Source organism: Piliocolobus tephrosceles, chromosome 7 (assembly GCF_002776525.5).
Source record: "Piliocolobus tephrosceles isolate RC106 chromosome 7, ASM277652v3, whole genome shotgun sequence".
Lineage (NCBI taxonomy): Eukaryota > Metazoa > Chordata > Mammalia > Primates > Cercopithecidae > Piliocolobus > Piliocolobus tephrosceles.
Window position 1 is genome coordinate 17039082 of NC_045440.1, and position 19709 is coordinate 17058790.

At 40.7% G+C, this 19709-nt stretch overlaps 1 protein-coding gene across 1 annotated transcript in view; it reads right to left on the bottom strand.

The window, feature by feature from the left end:
- PSD3 (pleckstrin and Sec7 domain containing 3) overlaps nt 1-19709 on the bottom strand; it is a 483052-nt gene that overhangs the window by 339886 nt on the left and 123457 nt on the right. The window contains exon 3 of the mRNA XM_023216635.2: nt 1372-2479. Within this exon, the coding sequence (XP_023072403.1) occupies nt 1372-2479 (1108 nt within the window). The remainder of the gene's footprint in view (nt 1-1371; nt 2480-19709) is intronic.

Below are 19709 nucleotides of genomic sequence, written 5' to 3' on the forward strand. Positions count from 1 at the left end.
ATAAAACATGGTGTCATGAGGACTGACAGAAGAAAAGATGGTACCAATTAGAGGTACAGTACATAACAAATGACTACGATCGAAGGGAGTGGAGAAAGATGGGTCATGGCTGCCATTTATCCACGGTCTAAGCCAGTGTAGATGTCAGAAATGCAGAGAAAGACCAGGAAATACCACATGACGCCAAGTTTCACTCATAAAGGCCATAAATCTCGTAAGTGGGAGTTAAACAATGAGAACATACGGGCACAGGGAGGAGAATATCACCCACTGGGCCCTGTCAGGGGGGTGGGGGGCAAGGGAAGGGATAGCATTAGGAGAAATACGTAATGTAGATGACGGGTTGATGGGTGCAGCAAACCACCAGAGCACATGTATACCTATGTAACACACCTGCACGTTCTGCACATGTAGCCCAGGACTCAAAGTATAATTAAAAAATAATAATAAAAGCCATAAATCAAAATATATGCTACTTGTGAGAAGAAGAAATTCCCATGTGAATACCAGGGATAAACTGAATTATAAAATCCACTTCGGACCCCCTGAGATGTCATTTCTAAACAGAGGAAGGGGCCAGCACAGTGGCTCACGCCTGTAATCCCACCATTTAGGGAGGCCAAGGTGGGAGGATCATTTCATGCCAGGAGTTTGAAACAGCCTGGGCAACACAGTGGGACCCCATCTCTACAAAGAAGACAACAGTAGGCCAGGCGTGGAGACACACATCTGTAGTCCCAGCTACTCAGAGGGCTGAGATGGGAGGATCTCTTGAGCCTGGAAGGTCAAGACTGCAGTGAGCCATAATCACACCACTGTACTCCAGCCGACAGAACGAGACCCTGTCTCTGTATAAATAAACAAACAAACAAACAAAGGAAATTGAGTGGGCCCAGAACCCCTGTGTACATACATGTATGTAGGCTGGACTGAAGGCATTGGTGTTATACCCAGAAGAAATGCCAAGGTTGGAAGTACCGGCTACATAGGGTGTGTCAAAAGAGTCCAAACCTTTTCATGTTCTTAAAGATTACGGTGGAGTATGTTACTTACCTTGATGTTGGAAAACTTGAAATCTGTCAAATGTTAAGAAAATGTCAGAAAAGAATTCACAGTTTAGTGTTCACAGTCTGTTCAGAACTCTGTTTCCCTGGTCCCTGCCTAATGGATGACTTTATAACGTGATCACTTTAATATCTGAGAAGCTTAGGAGGAATCTTAGCTTAGAAGGACCTAGCTTATAGTAGCTCCTCTTATATTCTATGATAACAAGGACCCAACATTCTGTGATTGAGTTCTCATATCAAGCATAGGATAATGGTTTTCTATGATAAGTACCAGGCATCTCAGACAGCTGCTCTGGGAGCTCACCTTTCCTTGTCTCTCTCTGGTACAGGTGTCTTCTCAAGATGCTGTTTGTGTTCCTTTAGGAAGACTTCATCCTCTCCACTCTCATCAAGATGCACAGGGGAAAATGTCCCCGAGCTAGTGCCAGGCCTCTCTGAAGGAGCTTTCCAGGACTCATCCCAGACATTGTCAGTTAAATGACTTGAATTACACAAACCAGCTGATGAGATGAGACGGCATGGCACTTTGGAAAACTCTTTGCTTTCAGGAGAGGCTGTTCTTTGCAGTGATGTCTCAAAATCAACAGGATGCTGGGTCTCTCTCTTATCTCCTCCTGTCCACAGTACCTCCACTCCTTGAAATTCCACATGTTTGACCCGGCCTGGGCGTCCCATGGAGCTGCTTTGATCACATGCCCCTGGGTGCTCTCTCCCAAGAGCAGACCTCTGCTCTTTTAAGAAACCAACACTGCCTGCCGAGTGGCAGGTCACTGCTGAGCTCCCGAGGGAGGCCACAGGACAAGATGGCTCCTGCACACAGACAGCCCCCTTCCTCCCATTATTCATTATCTGGGAAAGCTCTGCCTGAGTGTCTCCAGTTAACAGCGCGGTCAGATCCTTCTGGATGCTCAAATAAAAACTTTCCTCCGTCGTTACTTCAGCTGAAAGAGGTATTTCTGGTGATTTTTTTTGGCCAGCAGGGAGCAGTTTGTTGACTCTCTGTGTTTTATGACTGGCAATGTCCAGCTCTTTTTCCACCTGCTGAACTGAAAAACTAGAAACAGCATCTTGGTCCAGTACCTTTGTAGCCTGTAATGTTCCGGAAATGATTCTGGCTTCTGTGGCTTTCAGAGCTGAAATCAAAGAGTCAATGGGCTGTAAACTTTGTTCCTTGAGGTGATTTTGAGAGGGGCCCTCTCTGACATCTTTTGGTCCTTCTGTAACACTGTTGAGCCCAGAGTGGCAGCCAGTAAGAGGCTGGACACCATGCTGCTCTTGTGGGTGGCATGGCAGAGTCTCACCATCAAACTCCAGAGAAGCCCTTAGGCCATCTCCACCTTCCTCCATGGTCCCATATTCTGGAAATTCATTTGTGACATTTGGTGGGAGTAAAGTGCTTCCTCCATGATCACCTATGAAAAGAACACAATGGACGCATGATTTGTTGTAGAAAGACAGGGTCCAGGAGGTAACGATGCATATTCACACAGATTAGGCACTCAGTAATACTTATTCACTTGATTACTGCATTATATCTGTCCTCCCACCACCCTGTAACACATACTTCTCATGACACTGCAGTGACCCTTTCTACTCAGCCTACATGAGTATAACCACAAAACTTTCAGCATAGAGGGCAATCTAATGACACCTGCCATATTTAACTTTGCTTCTGATGTCCCATACGTGAGGATTCAGTAACTCAGTTGCTTCATTTGTAAAAAGGGATTACGATAAGGATATGTACCACCTTCCAAATCCCACTCATAAAACAGCAACTAAAATATTTACATTGGGCATAGCACTAAAGAGCCCTATGACCCAGCCAGCAATATCTGTGCAGTGCAATCTCTGAGACAGCCTCTGCAAAACACTTATCATCTATTTAAACTCAGTCAGTATTTTTTCTGCCAGAAGTCTCCCCTTCATTGTTGGGTTTCTGTGGAGGGAAAAAATGCTTTCAAAATATTCCTGAAAAATAAGAATGAAGCCAACATGGAATGAGAAACTTACTGTGTTGATAAAGATTTCCAGGATCCCAACCACAGAAAATTCACTGTTCTCATTTCATTCATTTTCTCAATTGACAATAGTTTGTTTATATATATACACACGTATGTTTACATATATAAAGTTTATATATGTATTATACATGAGTGTATATGTATGCATTTAATATATGCATACACTTGTAGAGTAGCTAAATCAAGCTAATTAACAACATACCAGTACTTTACCTCAAATATTTGGTGTGTAGTAAAAACATCTGAAATCTACTTACTCTTTCAGCAATTTTCAAGTTTACAATACATTGTTATTAACTATAGTCACCATGTTCTACAACAGACTTCCTGATTTATTCCTCCTATCTATCTATAATTTTGTATCCTTTGACCAACACCTCCCCAATCCCACCACCTGCCAGTCCCTGGTAATTATCATTCTAGTTTCTGCTTCCAAGAGTTCAACATTTTAGATTCTACATATTAGTAAGATCACCACCTGCATAAAATTTTAGTGGCATCTTATGAAGAACCACAATTTATGAAGTAAACAGCATTTAATTAGTATATCTTCACTGTATTGAACCAAATTTATAATATTTTCTTGTTAAAATGATAGCTAGTGAGAACTGAAGATGGGGACATTCTGACAAACCAAAACTTTAAATTGGGGGTTTACGGAGAGCAGTTATAGTCCTATCAGTCCCAGTATCCAGTCTTCTTCTGAACTTAGTTTTGGTTACTTTGTATCATGAAAACCCTCATCTATGCTGGAAAAACAGTGTACTCACTTCTACTTTATGAAAGAGGACATTAGTTGTTACCATTTTTATTTATTTTATTTTATCTTATTTTATTTTATTTTATTTATTGAGATGGAGTCTCACTCTGTTTCTAGGCTGGAGTGCAGTGTTACGATCTCAGTTCACTGCAACCTCTACCTCCTGGGTTCAAGCGATTCTCCTACCCCAGTCTCCAGCGTAGCTGGGACTACAGGTGCGTGCCACCCAGCCCAGCTAATTTTTGTGTTTTTTTTTAAGTAGAGATGGGGTTTCATCATGTTGGCCAGGATGGTCTCGATCTCTTGACCTCATGATCCACCCGCCTCTGCCTCCCAAAGTGCTGGCATTACAGCCATGAGCCATCGTGCCTGGCCATTGTGACCATTTTTAAACTACTGCAGAGTTACAACCTTCGTATTTTGTGAAATATTTGATAAATGTCTGTAATATATACACTTAAATGGCTGAAAAAAGACTTGATTCTGCCTGTAATCCCAGCTACTTGGGAGGCTGAGGCATGAGAATCATTTGAACCTGGGAGGCAGAGGTTGCAGTGAGCCAAGATTGCACCACTGTAGTCCAACCTGGACGACAGAGTGAGATTCCATCTCCAAAAAAAAAAAAAAAATTTTGATTTCCAAGGCATACACTAAACGAGGTAACTTGGAAACATCAGTTATCCTAATAACTGACAATTATTAATTACTGATACAATTACTAATAATAGATGTATTGCTATTTAACACATGGTATCCCCCAGTGTGTTAAACAGCAATACATCTGAGAGCATATGTTGTTTCATATTCCATGTTGTAAAATAATTTGAAATATATACACTTTTTTTTCTTTTTTAAAGACAGGGTCTTACTCTATCATCCAGACTGCAGTGCAGTAGTGCGATCATAGTTCACTGCAGCCTCAAACTCCTCCGCTCAAGTGGTCCTCCCACTCCAGCCTCTCAGGGAGCTGGGACCACAGGTGCGCACCATCATGCCCTGCTAACGTTTTTATTTTTTGCAGAGATGGGGTCTCACTGTGTTGCCCAGGCTGGTTTCAAACTCCTGGCCTCAGATGATCCTCCTGCCTTGACCTTGGGATTACACACGTGAGCCACCATTCCTGACCTGAAATATATTTTTAAAATTACATTCGAATCAAGTGTTGATGGAATCTAACAAGCACTTCTCTGTGATAGCATTTAGAATACCTTCTATGGAAGACAGAACTAATAAACTGTAGCTTGCTGACATCTGAAAACGAAGCGACTTTTCAAACAATGAATTGAAAAAGACGACAGCTAAAAACAATAAAGAGCCGTCTTCCTAGGGTGGAATATTGACATTTTATTTCTTTCAGTAAGGAATGCAGTAGGTCTTTTCATGGTTCCACCTTTTAAGATTCAGTCATTTTTAGTATATTCACAAAACTGTACAACTATCACCACTATCTAATTCTAGAACATTTTTATCACTCCCCCAAAAAAACTCTGTATCCATAAGCAGCCACTCCCCAGGTCAGCTTTTCTCAGCCCCTGGTAACTACCAATACACTTTCTGTCTCTATGGAATTGTCTAGTCTGGACACTTGATATAAATGCAATCATACAATACACGGCATTATGGGTCTGACTTCTTTCACCTAGGACAAGGTTGTCAGGTATACTCATGTCGTATCATGTATCAGAATTTCCTTCCTTTTTTTTAATTATTATTTTGTATCTATAAAGAGAGACAGAGTCTCTCTATGGTTCCCAGGCTGGTCTCAAACTGCTGGTCTCAAGCAAACCTCCCACTTCAGCCTCCCAAGTAGCTGCACTACACGTATGCACCACTGAGCCTGGCTGAGAACTTCATTCCTTATTATTGCCACATAATATGTCATCACAAGCGAACAGTCTTTACTTTGGCCATTCATCAATTGATGAGATACTGGAGCTGTTTCCACTTGTTGGCTGCTATGAGTAAAAAATGTGTACACAAGTTTCAGGGTCTAAATATATTTTTTCTTTTCTTTCTTTTCTTTGAGACAGGGTCTCACTCTGTTACCCAGGCTGGAGTGCAGTGGCACGATCATGGCTCACTGTAACCCTGACCTCCTGGGCTCAAGCCATTCTCCCACCTCAGCCTCATGAGTAGCTGGGACTACAGGCACAGGCATGCACCACCATGCCCAGCTAATTTTCTTTTTTTTTTTTTTTGGCAGAGGTGGGGTTCCACCACATTGCCCAGGCTGGTCTCAAACTCCTGGGCTCAAAGGATACGCCTGCCTTGGTCTCCTAAAGTGCTGGCATTACAGACATGAACCACCGCATCTGGTCTACATATATTTTTGATTCTCTTCTGTATACACCTAGGAGTGAAATTTCTGGATCATATAGTAAATCTATGTCTAATATTTTAATAAACTGCTGAACAATTTTCCAAAGCAACTGCACAATTTTACATTGCTACAAGCAATGTCTAAGATTCTATTATTGTCTGCTCATTGTTACAGACATCCTAGAAGTGGTATCTCACTGTGATTCTCATTTGCATTTCCCTAATGACTAATGATGTTGAGCACCTTGTCATGTGTTTTTTGGCCATTCGTGCATCTTTTTTAGAGACGTGCCCATTTGATGGCTGAATTATTTGTCTTTTTATTACTGAGTTGTAGGAGTTCTTTATCTATTCTGGATATAAGTTCTTTATTAGATACATACTTTGCAAATGTTCTCTCCCATTCTCTGAGTGGTCATTTTTCACTTAATTGATAGTGTCTTTTGAAGCACCAAAGTTTTTAATTTTGCTGAAATCCAAATTATCTGTTTTTCCTTTGGTCTCTTGTGCTTTCTGTATCATATGTAGCAAATCATTGTCTAAACCAAGGTCACAAAGATTACTTTTACGTTGTCTTCTAAGAGTTTTGCAGTATTCGCTATTACATTAAGCTCTCTCATCCAATTTGAATTAATTTTTGTATACGATGTGAAGTAGAAATCCAACTTCATTATTTTGTATGTGGATATCCAGTTGTCCCAGTGCTATCTGTTGAAAAGACTATTCTTTCCCCATTGAAAAGTCTTGGTGCCCATGTCAAAAATCAGTCATACACATATATTAATATATATGCAAAGGTTGTCTTCTGGACTCTCGATTCCATTGAGCTAGACGCCTTTTTTTTTTTTGGACAGGATCTCACTCTGCCACCCTGGCTGAAGTACGATGGTGCAATCACAGCTCACTGCAGTCTTGACCTCCTGAACTCAAGTGATCCTCCCACCTCAGCCTTCCGAGTAGCTGGGGCTACAGGCGTGCACCACCATACTGGACAATTTTTCATTCTTTTAAGAGATAGGGTCTCACTACATTGCCCTGGCTGGTCTTGAACTACTAGGCTCAAGTGATCATCCCTCCCACCTCAGCCTTCCAGTGTCGGGCTTACAGGCATGAAGCACCACACCTGGCTAGATGCCTATCTTTACGCCAGAATAACACTGTCTTCACTACTGTAGCTTTGCAGTAAGTGAAATCTGGAAGTGTGAGTCTCCTCCAACCTTGTTCTTCCTTTTCCAGGTTGTTTTGGTCACTCTGGGCCCCTTGAATTTCCCATGACTTTTAGAATCAACTCGTCAGACAGCTGTGATTTTGATAGGGGCCGCAATGAATCTACACAGTATTGGCTTCTTCATAGTATTACTATTACATCTTTTGTTCCATGACCATGGGCTGTCTTTTCATTTATTTAATCTTCTTTAATTTCTTTTAGCCATGCTTTTTTTATAATTTTAAATGTACAAATTTTCAATGTATTCCCCTAAGACTCTATTTCTTTTGATACTGCTTTTCAAATTTCTTTAGATCATTCATTAGCCGTGTATAGAAATTCAATTTGTTGCTGTATGTGAGTCTTACATCCTACAATCTTGCTTAACTTGGAGCATATAATAACATATTTGTAGATTCCTCAGGATTCTACATGCCAGATCATGTTGTCTGTGGATAAAAGCTTTACTTCTTCCTTTACAATCCTAATCCATCTTTCCTAATCTAGTCTCTCTCAACTCCCTTTCACATGTTATACCACTGCCTCAAAACTGAAGGAGGGGGCAGCCCATGAATACCCTGAAAAGATTTCTTCTAATCCTAAGACACACTGGAAATAAGCTTAAGCATACATCCATTCTGAATGAGTAGATATACACATGCTCCTTTGCCTTTGTTCAACTTCTTTTCTCTACCTGACATACTTTTTCTTCCCATTTCAACATAAATCAGATTATTTTCACATTTCAAGACCTAAGCCAAATCCTCTGCCCTTAATTAAGCCTTCTCTTGCTCACCAACTCTTGAAGAAAGTCCTCTCCTCTGTATACATAAATGTCAAAAAGACTTTCGCTGTATGGTATATACAGTGTAAATACACAAAACAAATGAGCATAATGTTACTCACACCTTAAAGCTTCCAAAGGCAAAAATGTTTAACCCATCATGAAGTGTTTTAAGAAAACTGACCATAGTGGCCGCTGAAGCTATATTTATCAACAGCACCAAACATATTACAGTGAAATCCATTCAACAAAGGGAAGAAAAGTGAAACTTAGTCACTTGGGAGCCCACTTTGCTTTAACAGTTTCAATTGCCCTCTGAAAAAAAAAACACAACTGAATAGTTGTCCCAAGAGAAGTGACCAAAAGACATCAAGGGGCCTCAGAGAAATCTGATCATTCCTTCACCCCATTTTTAGCAGTTTTCATTGAAATGTCCCTCAGAAAGGGGCAGCAAATGCAACAATTGTGGGCAAGTGCTTGTGATGGCTGATCTAACAACTTGGCAACCGGTCAAAGAAAATGAGGTCAGATAAGAGGGAGAAAGGGCGAGGCAAAGCCCTGCATGACAGACTGCTTGCTTTATTATTAAATATTTGAGTAGTTTCTCCTGGTCTATGTTTACTGTTCTAAGAACTGGAATAGACAAGAGAAGACAAATGTTCTGAGAGGTGAAATGACCTAACCAAGGTCAATAAAATGATGTTCAGTAAAGTACTGTTTTGGAACTGTACGTCAGGACTAAATTTCTAGTCTTCTGTCTCTCAGGAGTAAAAGCCTGGGAGCAACTCAGGGACACTGAACTGTGAGAGACCATCACTCATCATTGCGTTTTTGCTTTTTTGAGATAGGGTGTCACTCTGTTGCCCAGCTGGGGTGCAGTGGCATGATCATAGCTCACTGCAGCCTCAACCTCCATCCGTGCTCAAGTGATCCTCCAGCCTCAGCCTCTGGAGCAGCTGGAACCACAGGCATGTGCCACCTCGCCCGGCTAATTTTTATTTTTTTATTTTTTTTGAGGAGACAGGGTTTCTCTATGTTGCCCAGACTGGTCTTGAACTCCTGGGCTCAAGTGATCCTCCCACCTTGGCCTCCCAAAGTGCTGGGATTACAGGCATGAACTAACGCATTCAGCCAAGACCATCATTTCTAAGAGCAGTAATGTTAACAAATATAATGAAGAATAAAACCAGAAATGTTTTAGTTGTAGCTTCTGGGTAGAAACAGCCTTAATCATGATGTCCCTAAGGATTCAGCATAACAGCAAGAATTGCCTTTCAAATAAGGCACCCTCTGTCACACCCCACAAGCAGTTTATTTTTGCTGTTTGTATTGGTTATCGCAACTTGACTATCTTTAACAACACACAAAATATGGCAGAATATCAATCCTGACCTTTTACTTAGAATTTCTGATTTATTCCTTATGTTTAAAAATTGGGACTATATGCTAAGAGAATCGTTTTTTTAAAAAAAAGACCAAATTCTTCTTTTAAGATTTTTTTTCAGCTGCTCCCTTTTAAAATAGGGCCATAGATACTTCCTATTAAATGCCCATTGTTTCCAAAATTCATTCACGCATTCAGCAAATATTGATTACCTGCTATGTACTAAACACAGGGGATTCAAAAGTGAGTATTTTCAGAACTTGAGAAGTCTGTTTGGCATGTTAGAAAGCTCGCCTTGGTAGAATGTGAAGGAGGTGTAGTTGAGAGGGTACAAGCATAGACTCAGGAATAACCACGCAGGCTTCTGGCAACAGTACAGGTGAGACATGGTGAGTGCTAGAGCCAGAACACAGGCAGAAGAGACAGGAACAAAGATGCGAGGGGTGCTGCATCTCCCACGACACTCTACCTGGACCAGCATCCATGCCCATCGTCTCCTCATCTCCTCTGCCCCCGTCCCCTCTAGTTTCAACATGGCCTCTTCCAACTGCTGTGAGCATTTACACCAAACGTGTTAACACTTTCCCTTTCAGTCCACATCTATTACTAATGTAACAATCCACCAAAAACATTTCCCCTCCAGCGAGCCTTCTTGAATTAGTCCTACCCGAATTTGGTCTCGTATGTGTGACAAAGGGACTTAGGGACTTGCTAAATATAAAAAAAGAACTTTAGCACTTACCTAAATATAAACCACACACTAGTAGAATGTGAATTATTAAGAGTTCATACTCTACTGCGTGTATTTTTCCCCTTAAAGAAATGAAAAATGTAGTGTAGAGTGTGGAGGAGCGACGAGAGAAGAAGAGTTTTCACATTCATGTGAAATACATGTACTTTTTGGAGTTATCTATTTATACTCCATTAGAAGCTATACGTTTCTATCGGAGACTCTACCTGCTGCTTTGTGTATCTGGTCAGATTCCTAACAAATTGTGTTTCGTGTTGTTTAGCAAAGATGTTTTTCCTGCAATGACATATAAATCCACTGATTTTTTTAAGACCTTTTTTCTTTTGATTTAATATAATGAGAAAGAAGTGAGATACATTTGAATGTTAACAGGATGAATTTTAGGAGTGCTTTGGGTAATATATTAAGTAGTCATCTGTTTCTGGAACACAGGGACAGAGCCTAATAAAATGGAATGGGATAGAAAGAAATTTCTTCAAATTGTGAGAAAATAAGCCTGCTCCGTAAGATTGACTGCAGAAAAACCATGGCCTTTCTGAGAATTATCCTGTTTGAGAAGCAGTAAATCAAACAGATTTTCTTCCACTTTGGCTAACAAACTCCTTAAAAGACAATAGTTCAAGAAAAACAAAATACAAGAACTATTTGCCCCATCTACTGTAGACTCGGTCACTGTAAACTGAAATTTGAACTAGATAAAACCGTTTTCATGAGGGATTCTCAACAATAGGACATAGATTTCCCAAGACTCTATGACAGTCACATCTATGCCTAGGTTCTTCAGGAGAGCCACAATTATGGATTCTACACACATATATTTTCCAGAACCTGGGACCTGTCATGCCATTTTTTAGAAAAAGGTTTTTGTTTTGTCTTGTATTGCTTTGTTGCCACAAAAATATAAACTCTAAAAGGCAAGAACTTTATTTGCTTTCTTTACAACTATATCTCCAGAGCCTATAACAATATTACCTAGCAAAATGGATATTTTTGTTGAATCAATCAATTATGAATGTCCCAGAACCCATAGGATATCAATTAATAGAAGCTGAAAGCCAGATGAGGCGGCTCAAGCCTGTAATCCCAACCCTTTGGGAGCTTGAGGCAGGAGGTTTGCTTGAGCTCAGGAGTTCAAGACCATCCTGGGCAAACAGGGAGACCTCATCTCTACGAAAAATTTAAAAACTTAGCCAGCCGTGGTGATGTGTGCCTGTGCTCCCAGCTACTTGGGAGGCTGAGGTTAGAGGATTGCTTTAGCCTGGGAGGTTGAGGCAGGAATGAACTGTGATTGTGCCCCTGCCCTCCAGCCTGGACAACACAGCAAGACCCTGTCTCAACAAACAAACAAACAAACAAACAAAAAACTTCAAGACAGAAGCAAAAAAACAGCCTCCTTAAACACAAGCAAAATACTACATGTTACGGTCACCCAAGTCCTACCGGCTGCTTCTAAGTCCAGGCTTGAAAAGGATTCGGGAAACAGTAGGGTGCTTCCTGACGTGAGAGCCAGCTCTTTCTCTCATTTACTCAGCAGACATTTCTTGTGGACCATGAATGCACCAAGCGGCAGATAAAAGAGCAACAAACAGGCCGGGCGCGGTGGCTCAAGCCTGTAATCCCAGCACTTTGGGAGGCCGAGACGGGCGGATCACGAGGTCAGGAGATCGAGACCATCCTGGCTAACACAGTGAAACCCCGTCTCTACTAAAAAAATACGAAAAACTAGCCGGGCGAGGTGGCGGGCGCCTGTAGTCCCAGCTCCTTGGGAGGCTGAGGCAGGAGAATGGCGGGAACCCGGGAGGCGGAGCTCGCAGTGAGCTGAGATCCGGTCACTGCACTCCAGCCTGGGCGACAGAGTGAGACTCCGTCTCAAAAAAAACAAACAAAAAAAAAAAAAAAAAAAAAAAAAAAAAAAAAAAAAGCAACAAACAAGAGCAACTTGGCCTCTGTCATCAAGGAGCTTACAATCCAGCACCTCCATCTATATGTACTGTCTGCTCGCAAACAAAGTCAGGCAGTGGTAAATTTCAGTGGAGATAATCTCGGCCTATTCTGGAATTCAGCATGATCCTACATGAGCTATCACCGTTAAGTATAAATTTCTCAATGGATTTCTAACACTGTGTTGTCCAATGTGGTAGCTATATCCACATAAGCCTATTTCCATTTACATTTAAGTTACTTAAAATTTAATAAAATTGAAAATGTAGTTCCTTAGTGCTCCATACCGTATGTAGCTAATACCTGCCATACTCCACTATACAGAGATACAGATATCTATATGTCTATCTATATACAGAGAACATTTCCATCATCACAGAAAGCTCTATTTGAAAGTGCTGTCCTACAGCCTTTCTACTCAGTGTGGCGTTGAGAAAGCAGCATAGATACCACCAAAGAGGCTTGTTAGAAATTCAGACTCTGAGGCACCAGCTCAGACATTCCCAATCAGAATCCTGTTGGTTTCTAACAAGAATCCCAGAGGATTCGTATGCATGTTACAGGATAAGAAATACCGCTCCAGAAAACTACAACAATATCTACAAGTCATTCTGACTACATTTAATGCCTACTTTTTTATTTTAAAAGAGATCACAACTGCCTGCTTCCTAACTCCGAGGTCCAACTATTCAATCAAATAGATGTCAACTAAAGTAAGTTCCAAGAAAACAATCTCATTCCTGCAAAGAGAAACACTTGATCATTCTGGTCTGGGTTTACCCTCGAATTAGCAAGTGCCCCCGACCCTTTCCAAGAGAGGAAGAGCCTCTGCTGTACCTCTGCTGTAATATGACTCCTTCTTGATTTTATAGCTCATAGTAAATTTCTCTCACAATGAATGGCCAATGACTCTCTTCTTACACAAAAAGATCATAAAATAACCGCAAATGTGAACTTGACCATTAGTCAAAACCTATATGTTACTATTTGTACACAAGCTTAAAAAAATTACATTGGAGCTTAAAGAAATGGGCTCAGGGAAGCGCAAGGACTTTTCAAGTTTTAAAAACCAGAATACTTTCCCAAGGTTTTAATGTTCATATCTTTGGATGCATTGCTTGTAAAATAGAAATGTATGGGGAAATTCAGTTTCATAAGGTACTATGGAGAATGCACTAAGTGTCTTATAATCTATTTCCTATGAGTATAGTTCATCAGATTTTCAATCCTTTATAAATTATGGCTAACCCAGCCACTAATAATCTGTTTTTCCTCCTTTCTACATATGATATTCATAAATACAATAACACCTTTGGTGTTCTGTGTTCCCTAATGAATATCAGTTAGTAAACACCTTAAAATTTATGTTAATATTATGTGAATATAAGAAAACTATAAATTAGTAAGCTATTTTAACACTTGAAAATTTATAGAAGCAAGCTTAAAAACACACTCCCCTGACTTGTCAGAAAGGAATTCAGTTCCAAAGACGAGGGCAGGAAAAACAGTGACCACTCTGATCCCTTAATGTGAAATTTCATAAATCTGTAAGATTGGAAGATAAATGCTTAATTTAAAAACAAATATAAAGAGCAACCGTTGCAGAGTTAAAAAAAAAAGAAATCTCAAATGCATTTCATCTATAAGTAACTATAATCCTTAACTGTAATAACGATCAATGATTTTATGTTTAATAATCAATAAACTTCACCAGCAACACAGTGATATATGACTCAAATTTGCAATGCAATAGTAAAATTTGTATTAACATAAAACAAGAGGACAATCTAACTCATTTTGCCCAGCAATAGAAAATAAATTTGGTATGATAAAAACAACTGAAAAATGAATATGAGTAATGAGAATTACTAAATGAGTAATCTAAGTACATCATGTTTTGAGACACTCTCTTCGCCCTAAGAAAAGTCACGTTTTGAAGAAAGCTACGGTATGTAATCCAGGATGCTGGCTATTGTCTGGATGCTGATAATGCTAAAGGCACAGATATTTGAGTTGTTTATGTGTGTGGGGGGGAAAAAAAAACAGGAAAAGGCCTGCCAACCACTACACAAGCTTCTAACATGTGCACACAAACAGAAACTATCCCATTAACTGGACACGCTTTCCCCGGTGATTAATAGTTACAGCTGTGCTTACGGCAAACTAAATTTCACATACTAATGATTCAGAACCCAATTTTTCTTAATCAGCTCTAATCCCTAGAGAAATGATAATAGTTTACCAGTCAGTCAATTTCAGAGGCAGCTCTGTGAGCTCAGGAGTGGCACCACATACAGCAGCCCAAAGGGAAGCTTCAGTGAGACAGGGAACAGCCCATTAATTTTAAACCCAAGTCTCTGCAACTGTGCAGGGCACTGTTACTTGTTACGGAGAAGCAGCACTAAGCTGTGAGGGCTGAATTTGAGCTCATCTTTAAAATCGATGTTTTTCAAAGCTGGTTTCCTTTTTTCAACCAGTAGAGTTCTCCACTCTTGTCTGCCTCTCTTTGTCATAACTTCTGGTTTTTGTATCCACATCTTGTGCTTCTCCTTTCAGCCTTTTACCTTCTGATCAGAGATGCCCCTCCGATTTCATCCATTCTGTCCATTTTCTACTCTCTGTTGGGGAAACCATGCCTTTAAAAATCCAACTGCAAAATTTCTCTCTCTTTACTGACTCTTTAAATTTTATTTTTAAAAGCCAAAAAAAAAAAAGTTTAAACTAAACTTTTAAATAACCCTGCAGGTCTGGCTCACAGCAAGCTTTCTTCTGCTAAAATTAACACAGATATGGTAAGATTAATACAAACTGTTTCTTACATATGTAGGAAATATTGTGACATTTAAGAATTTGATGTTTCAAAAAATGATACAATTCTTTAAAAAATAATTATGAATGCCAAGCAGCTGCAGTTCTTAGCAGTGATGATCGACTGCAGCTGTGAACTTCTTTCAACTGCTGTCTATGAAGACAGATGTTAGGTGCAGTGGTAAACATGCCACCTCACTCAGCCTCTAGTGTGTAGCCGACTCAGGACTCAGCTGATCCACATTTGCAGCCAGCAGTTTTCATGCTCAATAGGAGACCCACAGTTTCACTAAGGATTCAGGCTACAATCTGACATAAACAATTATCTCAAGTATATCTAGAAATGCTAATTTTACAGAGAGTTGAAAGTCAGTTTCCATGGTGAGAGAGAAATAAATTACTTGAATTACTATAAAAGCCACACTTTTAACAAACAGGAAAAACACATCCCTGTGTGTAAACTGAGATACCTGTTACAAACTTCCAGTAAAGATTCTATCTCAGTCTCAACTACCGTGTTTCCAGCACATTTCTGGTGCTACCTTTGAGCTAACCTTATTCCCTTCAAGGCTATTCAGATACTAAGCTGTACTTCAGGCACACAGATGGAAAGCAGTTTGAGCTCTTTAAGAGAAACTCCTCCCCTATTCCTATCCAGCACTACATTATGTCTTTCTAAAACTGGAGGGGTAGCCTGTTTTCTCTCTTTCTGTCTATATAATATATCACAAACAGGGAGCAGAAATAGGATGACAGAATTGTGTGTTCCCAGGAAAGCTGGTGGGAAAAAAAAAAAAAAAAACGAAAGGAAGTAAGATAACAGGTAAGAATAATATTCTGCTTTCTATATAAAAATAAAAATTTTGAAAAATTCAATGTCACATGCTGAAATCAACATTCCAGGTACAGCCAGGTGAGGTGCTGGGCACAGGCATCCAAGGGCAGGTGGCATCTCTCTGATGACTGGGAATTAAAGAATGGTTGGCATGGGCATCCCTGAATAAATGCAAAATGCTCTCCTCTATGTCTGGATTCAGCAGAACCTGGTCTAGCCCCAGGGGTCTCCTACTGGGACGCTCGAAAGACAAGACTAGTAAGCAAAAGCACTCAATAATACAGACGGATACTTTCACAGCAGCATTTAAAAGAAATAGATATATAAAAATATATTTGCCTGCATAGACCTACAAATAGAGGTTACTCACAGAGATTACTGTAGCTCCAGCAGTTACCCATTGATCATAGAAAATGCCCAGTTCATCAGTTTAACGCTTGAGAAAAGTTAGCTTAAAAAGAAGCAAGCTAATTCAAAATATGCTGTTCTAGTCAACTGGAAGCAAATTAGTTTCAGATTTCCTGGCAGCCCCTTTTGCCCTGCACTGCACACGGTGATGTAAATGGAAGCACTTTGAGCACTTGGAACCCGAGCCGAGAGGAGCTGCTGCCTCAGTCCCTCTCACAAAGGCGGAAGCAGCCTGTTCTCCCGTTTGCTCTCCCTCTGTCTGCCTCTGCCGCTCTCTACCTTGGTAGCTTACCGAAAACAGCCACCGTAGGGCGTTTTTATATTTGTGAAAACTACTTCCAAGGAGATAATTGAGATGCCGGGAGTTAGCTTTAATGTAACCATGTCCCCCAGTGCAGCAGCAGGAAGCCCAGCAAAGGCTTGGAGAGGACTGTACCATCCTGGGTGACATCAGAGGTGGGACTGTCATCTTAGTATTATGCAGCATTTTCTCTGATGCAGGAATGACACATGGGAAAGAGATGGGTAGGTTCTCTTTAAAAGGGTTTAATTCTTGTATTATTTTAACCGACAAGGGAAATGCAAATACATTGTTTAAAAGCTGCGGCAGAATGACACAAATCCTGCTTTGCCAGTCCTTATCTCACTGCTAAGTGATGCTGCCATTTAAAGTCATTTTAGTGACGATCGTATCTTGTTCCTGTGATTAAATTAATATTTAATGGGTGATTGCCGTTACTTGGAAATGTGACATGAAAAGATTCAAAACCAGTAACATCCATTTTTAAATATGAAGCCATAAACTTCTGTATCACTTATAATACCTTGGATGTATACAATGCCTTTCAACACAATCTCAGTAAAAGCACCAAATGTAAAAACTAATAGTTTTATACATGAGAAAAGTGAAGTGAGGTGGAAAGTAGCACAAGATGAGTAAGATGCTGTAATATTATCGATCCTTAATAGTGACAATGGCTATTAATACAAATATTAAAAATAACATGAAAATTCCAATCTCCTGCAACCTAATATTTCCAACCAGTATGAGACGCATGGGCTGACAATACAAACCACTTCACAGTTGCTTTCATTCATTCCATTTACATTTACTGAGTGCCAAACAGGGTGCTGGAAAACGTGTTAGGTTTAACTCGGAGAATGTTTCTGACAAGTAATAACATAATCAGGATAGAAAGTATTTACTTATGTGTCAGACACTACACTAAGCAGTTTTATTGTATTAATTCATCTATTTCTACTAGCAGCCCTCTGGGATGGCTACTATGATTACCCCATTTTACCCATGAGACTACTAAAACTCAAGAGAGGTATGTGACTTGTCCAAGATCACATGGCTAACACTGGCACAACCAGGATTCAAACACAGGCCATGTGCCTCTAAAGTCCACCCTCCCTACCCCTAAGCTAAAGTGCCTCTGGGCGGATTCCTTGCCAAGTAAAAGAAGTCTAAAGAAAGAATACAACGTTCAGGAGGATTCAGAACCATAGCAAGCCAAAAATAACCACCCCTCAAGAAGGCTGGCCCAAATATAAGAGGATACAGATGAGAGTGTGCACCTAGAGAAAGCACACCAGGGTAGTGGAAATAAACCCAGAAGCAGAAGCTCAGTGCCGACTACCGGTGTGACCTTGGGCCAATGCCTTAAAACTTTCCAGCTTTGGCTTGCTTATCTCTGAGCTAGAGGTGTTTCAATTACAGATCGGTATAACCACGTGGTCAAAGCACACAATCTTGGCTATTAATCTGGATTCCGTCACTTTCCAATTATGTTACCTTGAGCAAGTTATGTAACCTCTGTGAGCCTCAATTTTCATCTGAAAAAAAATGGGAATAATAATGGGGTTTTCTGAGGACTAAACGGACTCTACATACAAATCTATAAAGCACTCAGAGTAGCAGCCAGTATAGAATAAAAGCTCAAGGTTTTATTACTGTTACTATAATCACCATGACTTTCACTATGATTATATTTCTTATAAAACTACCCACTTCTGGCCGGGCGCAGAGGCTCACACCTGTAATCCCAGCACTTTGGGAGTCCGAGGCGGGCAGATCATGAGGTCAGGAGACCAAGACCATCCTGGCAAACATGGTGAAACCCCGTCCCTACTAAAAATACAAAAAAAAAAAAAAAAAAAAAAAATTAGCCAGGCGGGCGCCTGTAGTCCCAGCTTCTCAGGAGGCTGAGGCAGGAGAATGGTGTGAACCCGGGAGGCAGAGCTTGCAGTGAGCCGAGATAGTGCCACTGCACTCCAGCCTGGGCGACAGAGCGATACTCCGTCTCAAAAAAAAAAAAAAAAAAAACTACCCATTTCTCTTCTCAAAATCCTCTCAAAGAAGAGCTATTTTTTGAATTGGTTTGAACAGCAGAAAGGACAACCTTTGTTGGCTTCATACAAACACTAACCAATCCATGAATCATCAATTCCCTCTGAGATGTAAGCTGAATTTGTTGGGCAAGCCTTCTAAGACCGCTCCTTCTAAGGGGAGGAAAGACAGGTAAGCACCCTTTTGTTCTCCCTCTTCCTTATGCCTGGAATTCACAAGACAGAGCTAGAAGTGAAGCAGCCCTGCAAAATTGTGAGCATCCCATAAGCTAGGGGGGCCAAGCAGAAAGCACCTCATAGGCACCACAGACCTCCTACCCCTGCCCACCATCTTCACATGGGAGAGAAATTTACATGGGTCAAGTTACTGAATTCAAGTTTTCCAAATGTCTAGCATATCACGTTAGGTTTTAGTTAACACTTTCTTTGACTAACCCCCTAAAACACCATTTCAAAATGTAAAACTCAGAAATAAATTACTTACATGTTCTCTAGTCTTTTACAGCACCATTCTTAAAAACATGCACAGAAACAGCACTTGCTTAGCAGTGCCATCTTGAACTCCTCAATTGTTTTGTTTTGTTTGTATTGATTATATTCTCTTATTCTCTGTGTTCTTGATACTCTGCCATTTGGGGCCTTGACTGTGGAGAGACTGTTCCTCCCAGGGCTGGCTAATTCCTAGAGATAGAAAAGACCCCTGTGGGAGCCTGCCTGTGATATACAAACCAACCAATCCAGAGCCACAGCAAGGTAATACTCCCCCTGTCCTAAATTACCCAGGCCCAGGTCCTGGACAACCAGGGACCACCCCTATAGCCCAAAGCCTGCCAAAATTATTCCAACTAGCCAATCTTAAATGTACCCAGCTTGGCTACCCTGTCTTGCCCATTCCCTTCTGTAAAAAAAACAATAAAGGCTCTGGGCCATGCTCCCCCATCTTCCATCTCTGGCTCCCATCCCAACCTGGTGCTTCCCTGTGTGGCCCTGCACGATCTGTACTGTTTCCTGCGTGGCCCTGCGCGATGTACTGTTTCCTGCGTGGCCCTGGCGATGTACTGTTTCCTGC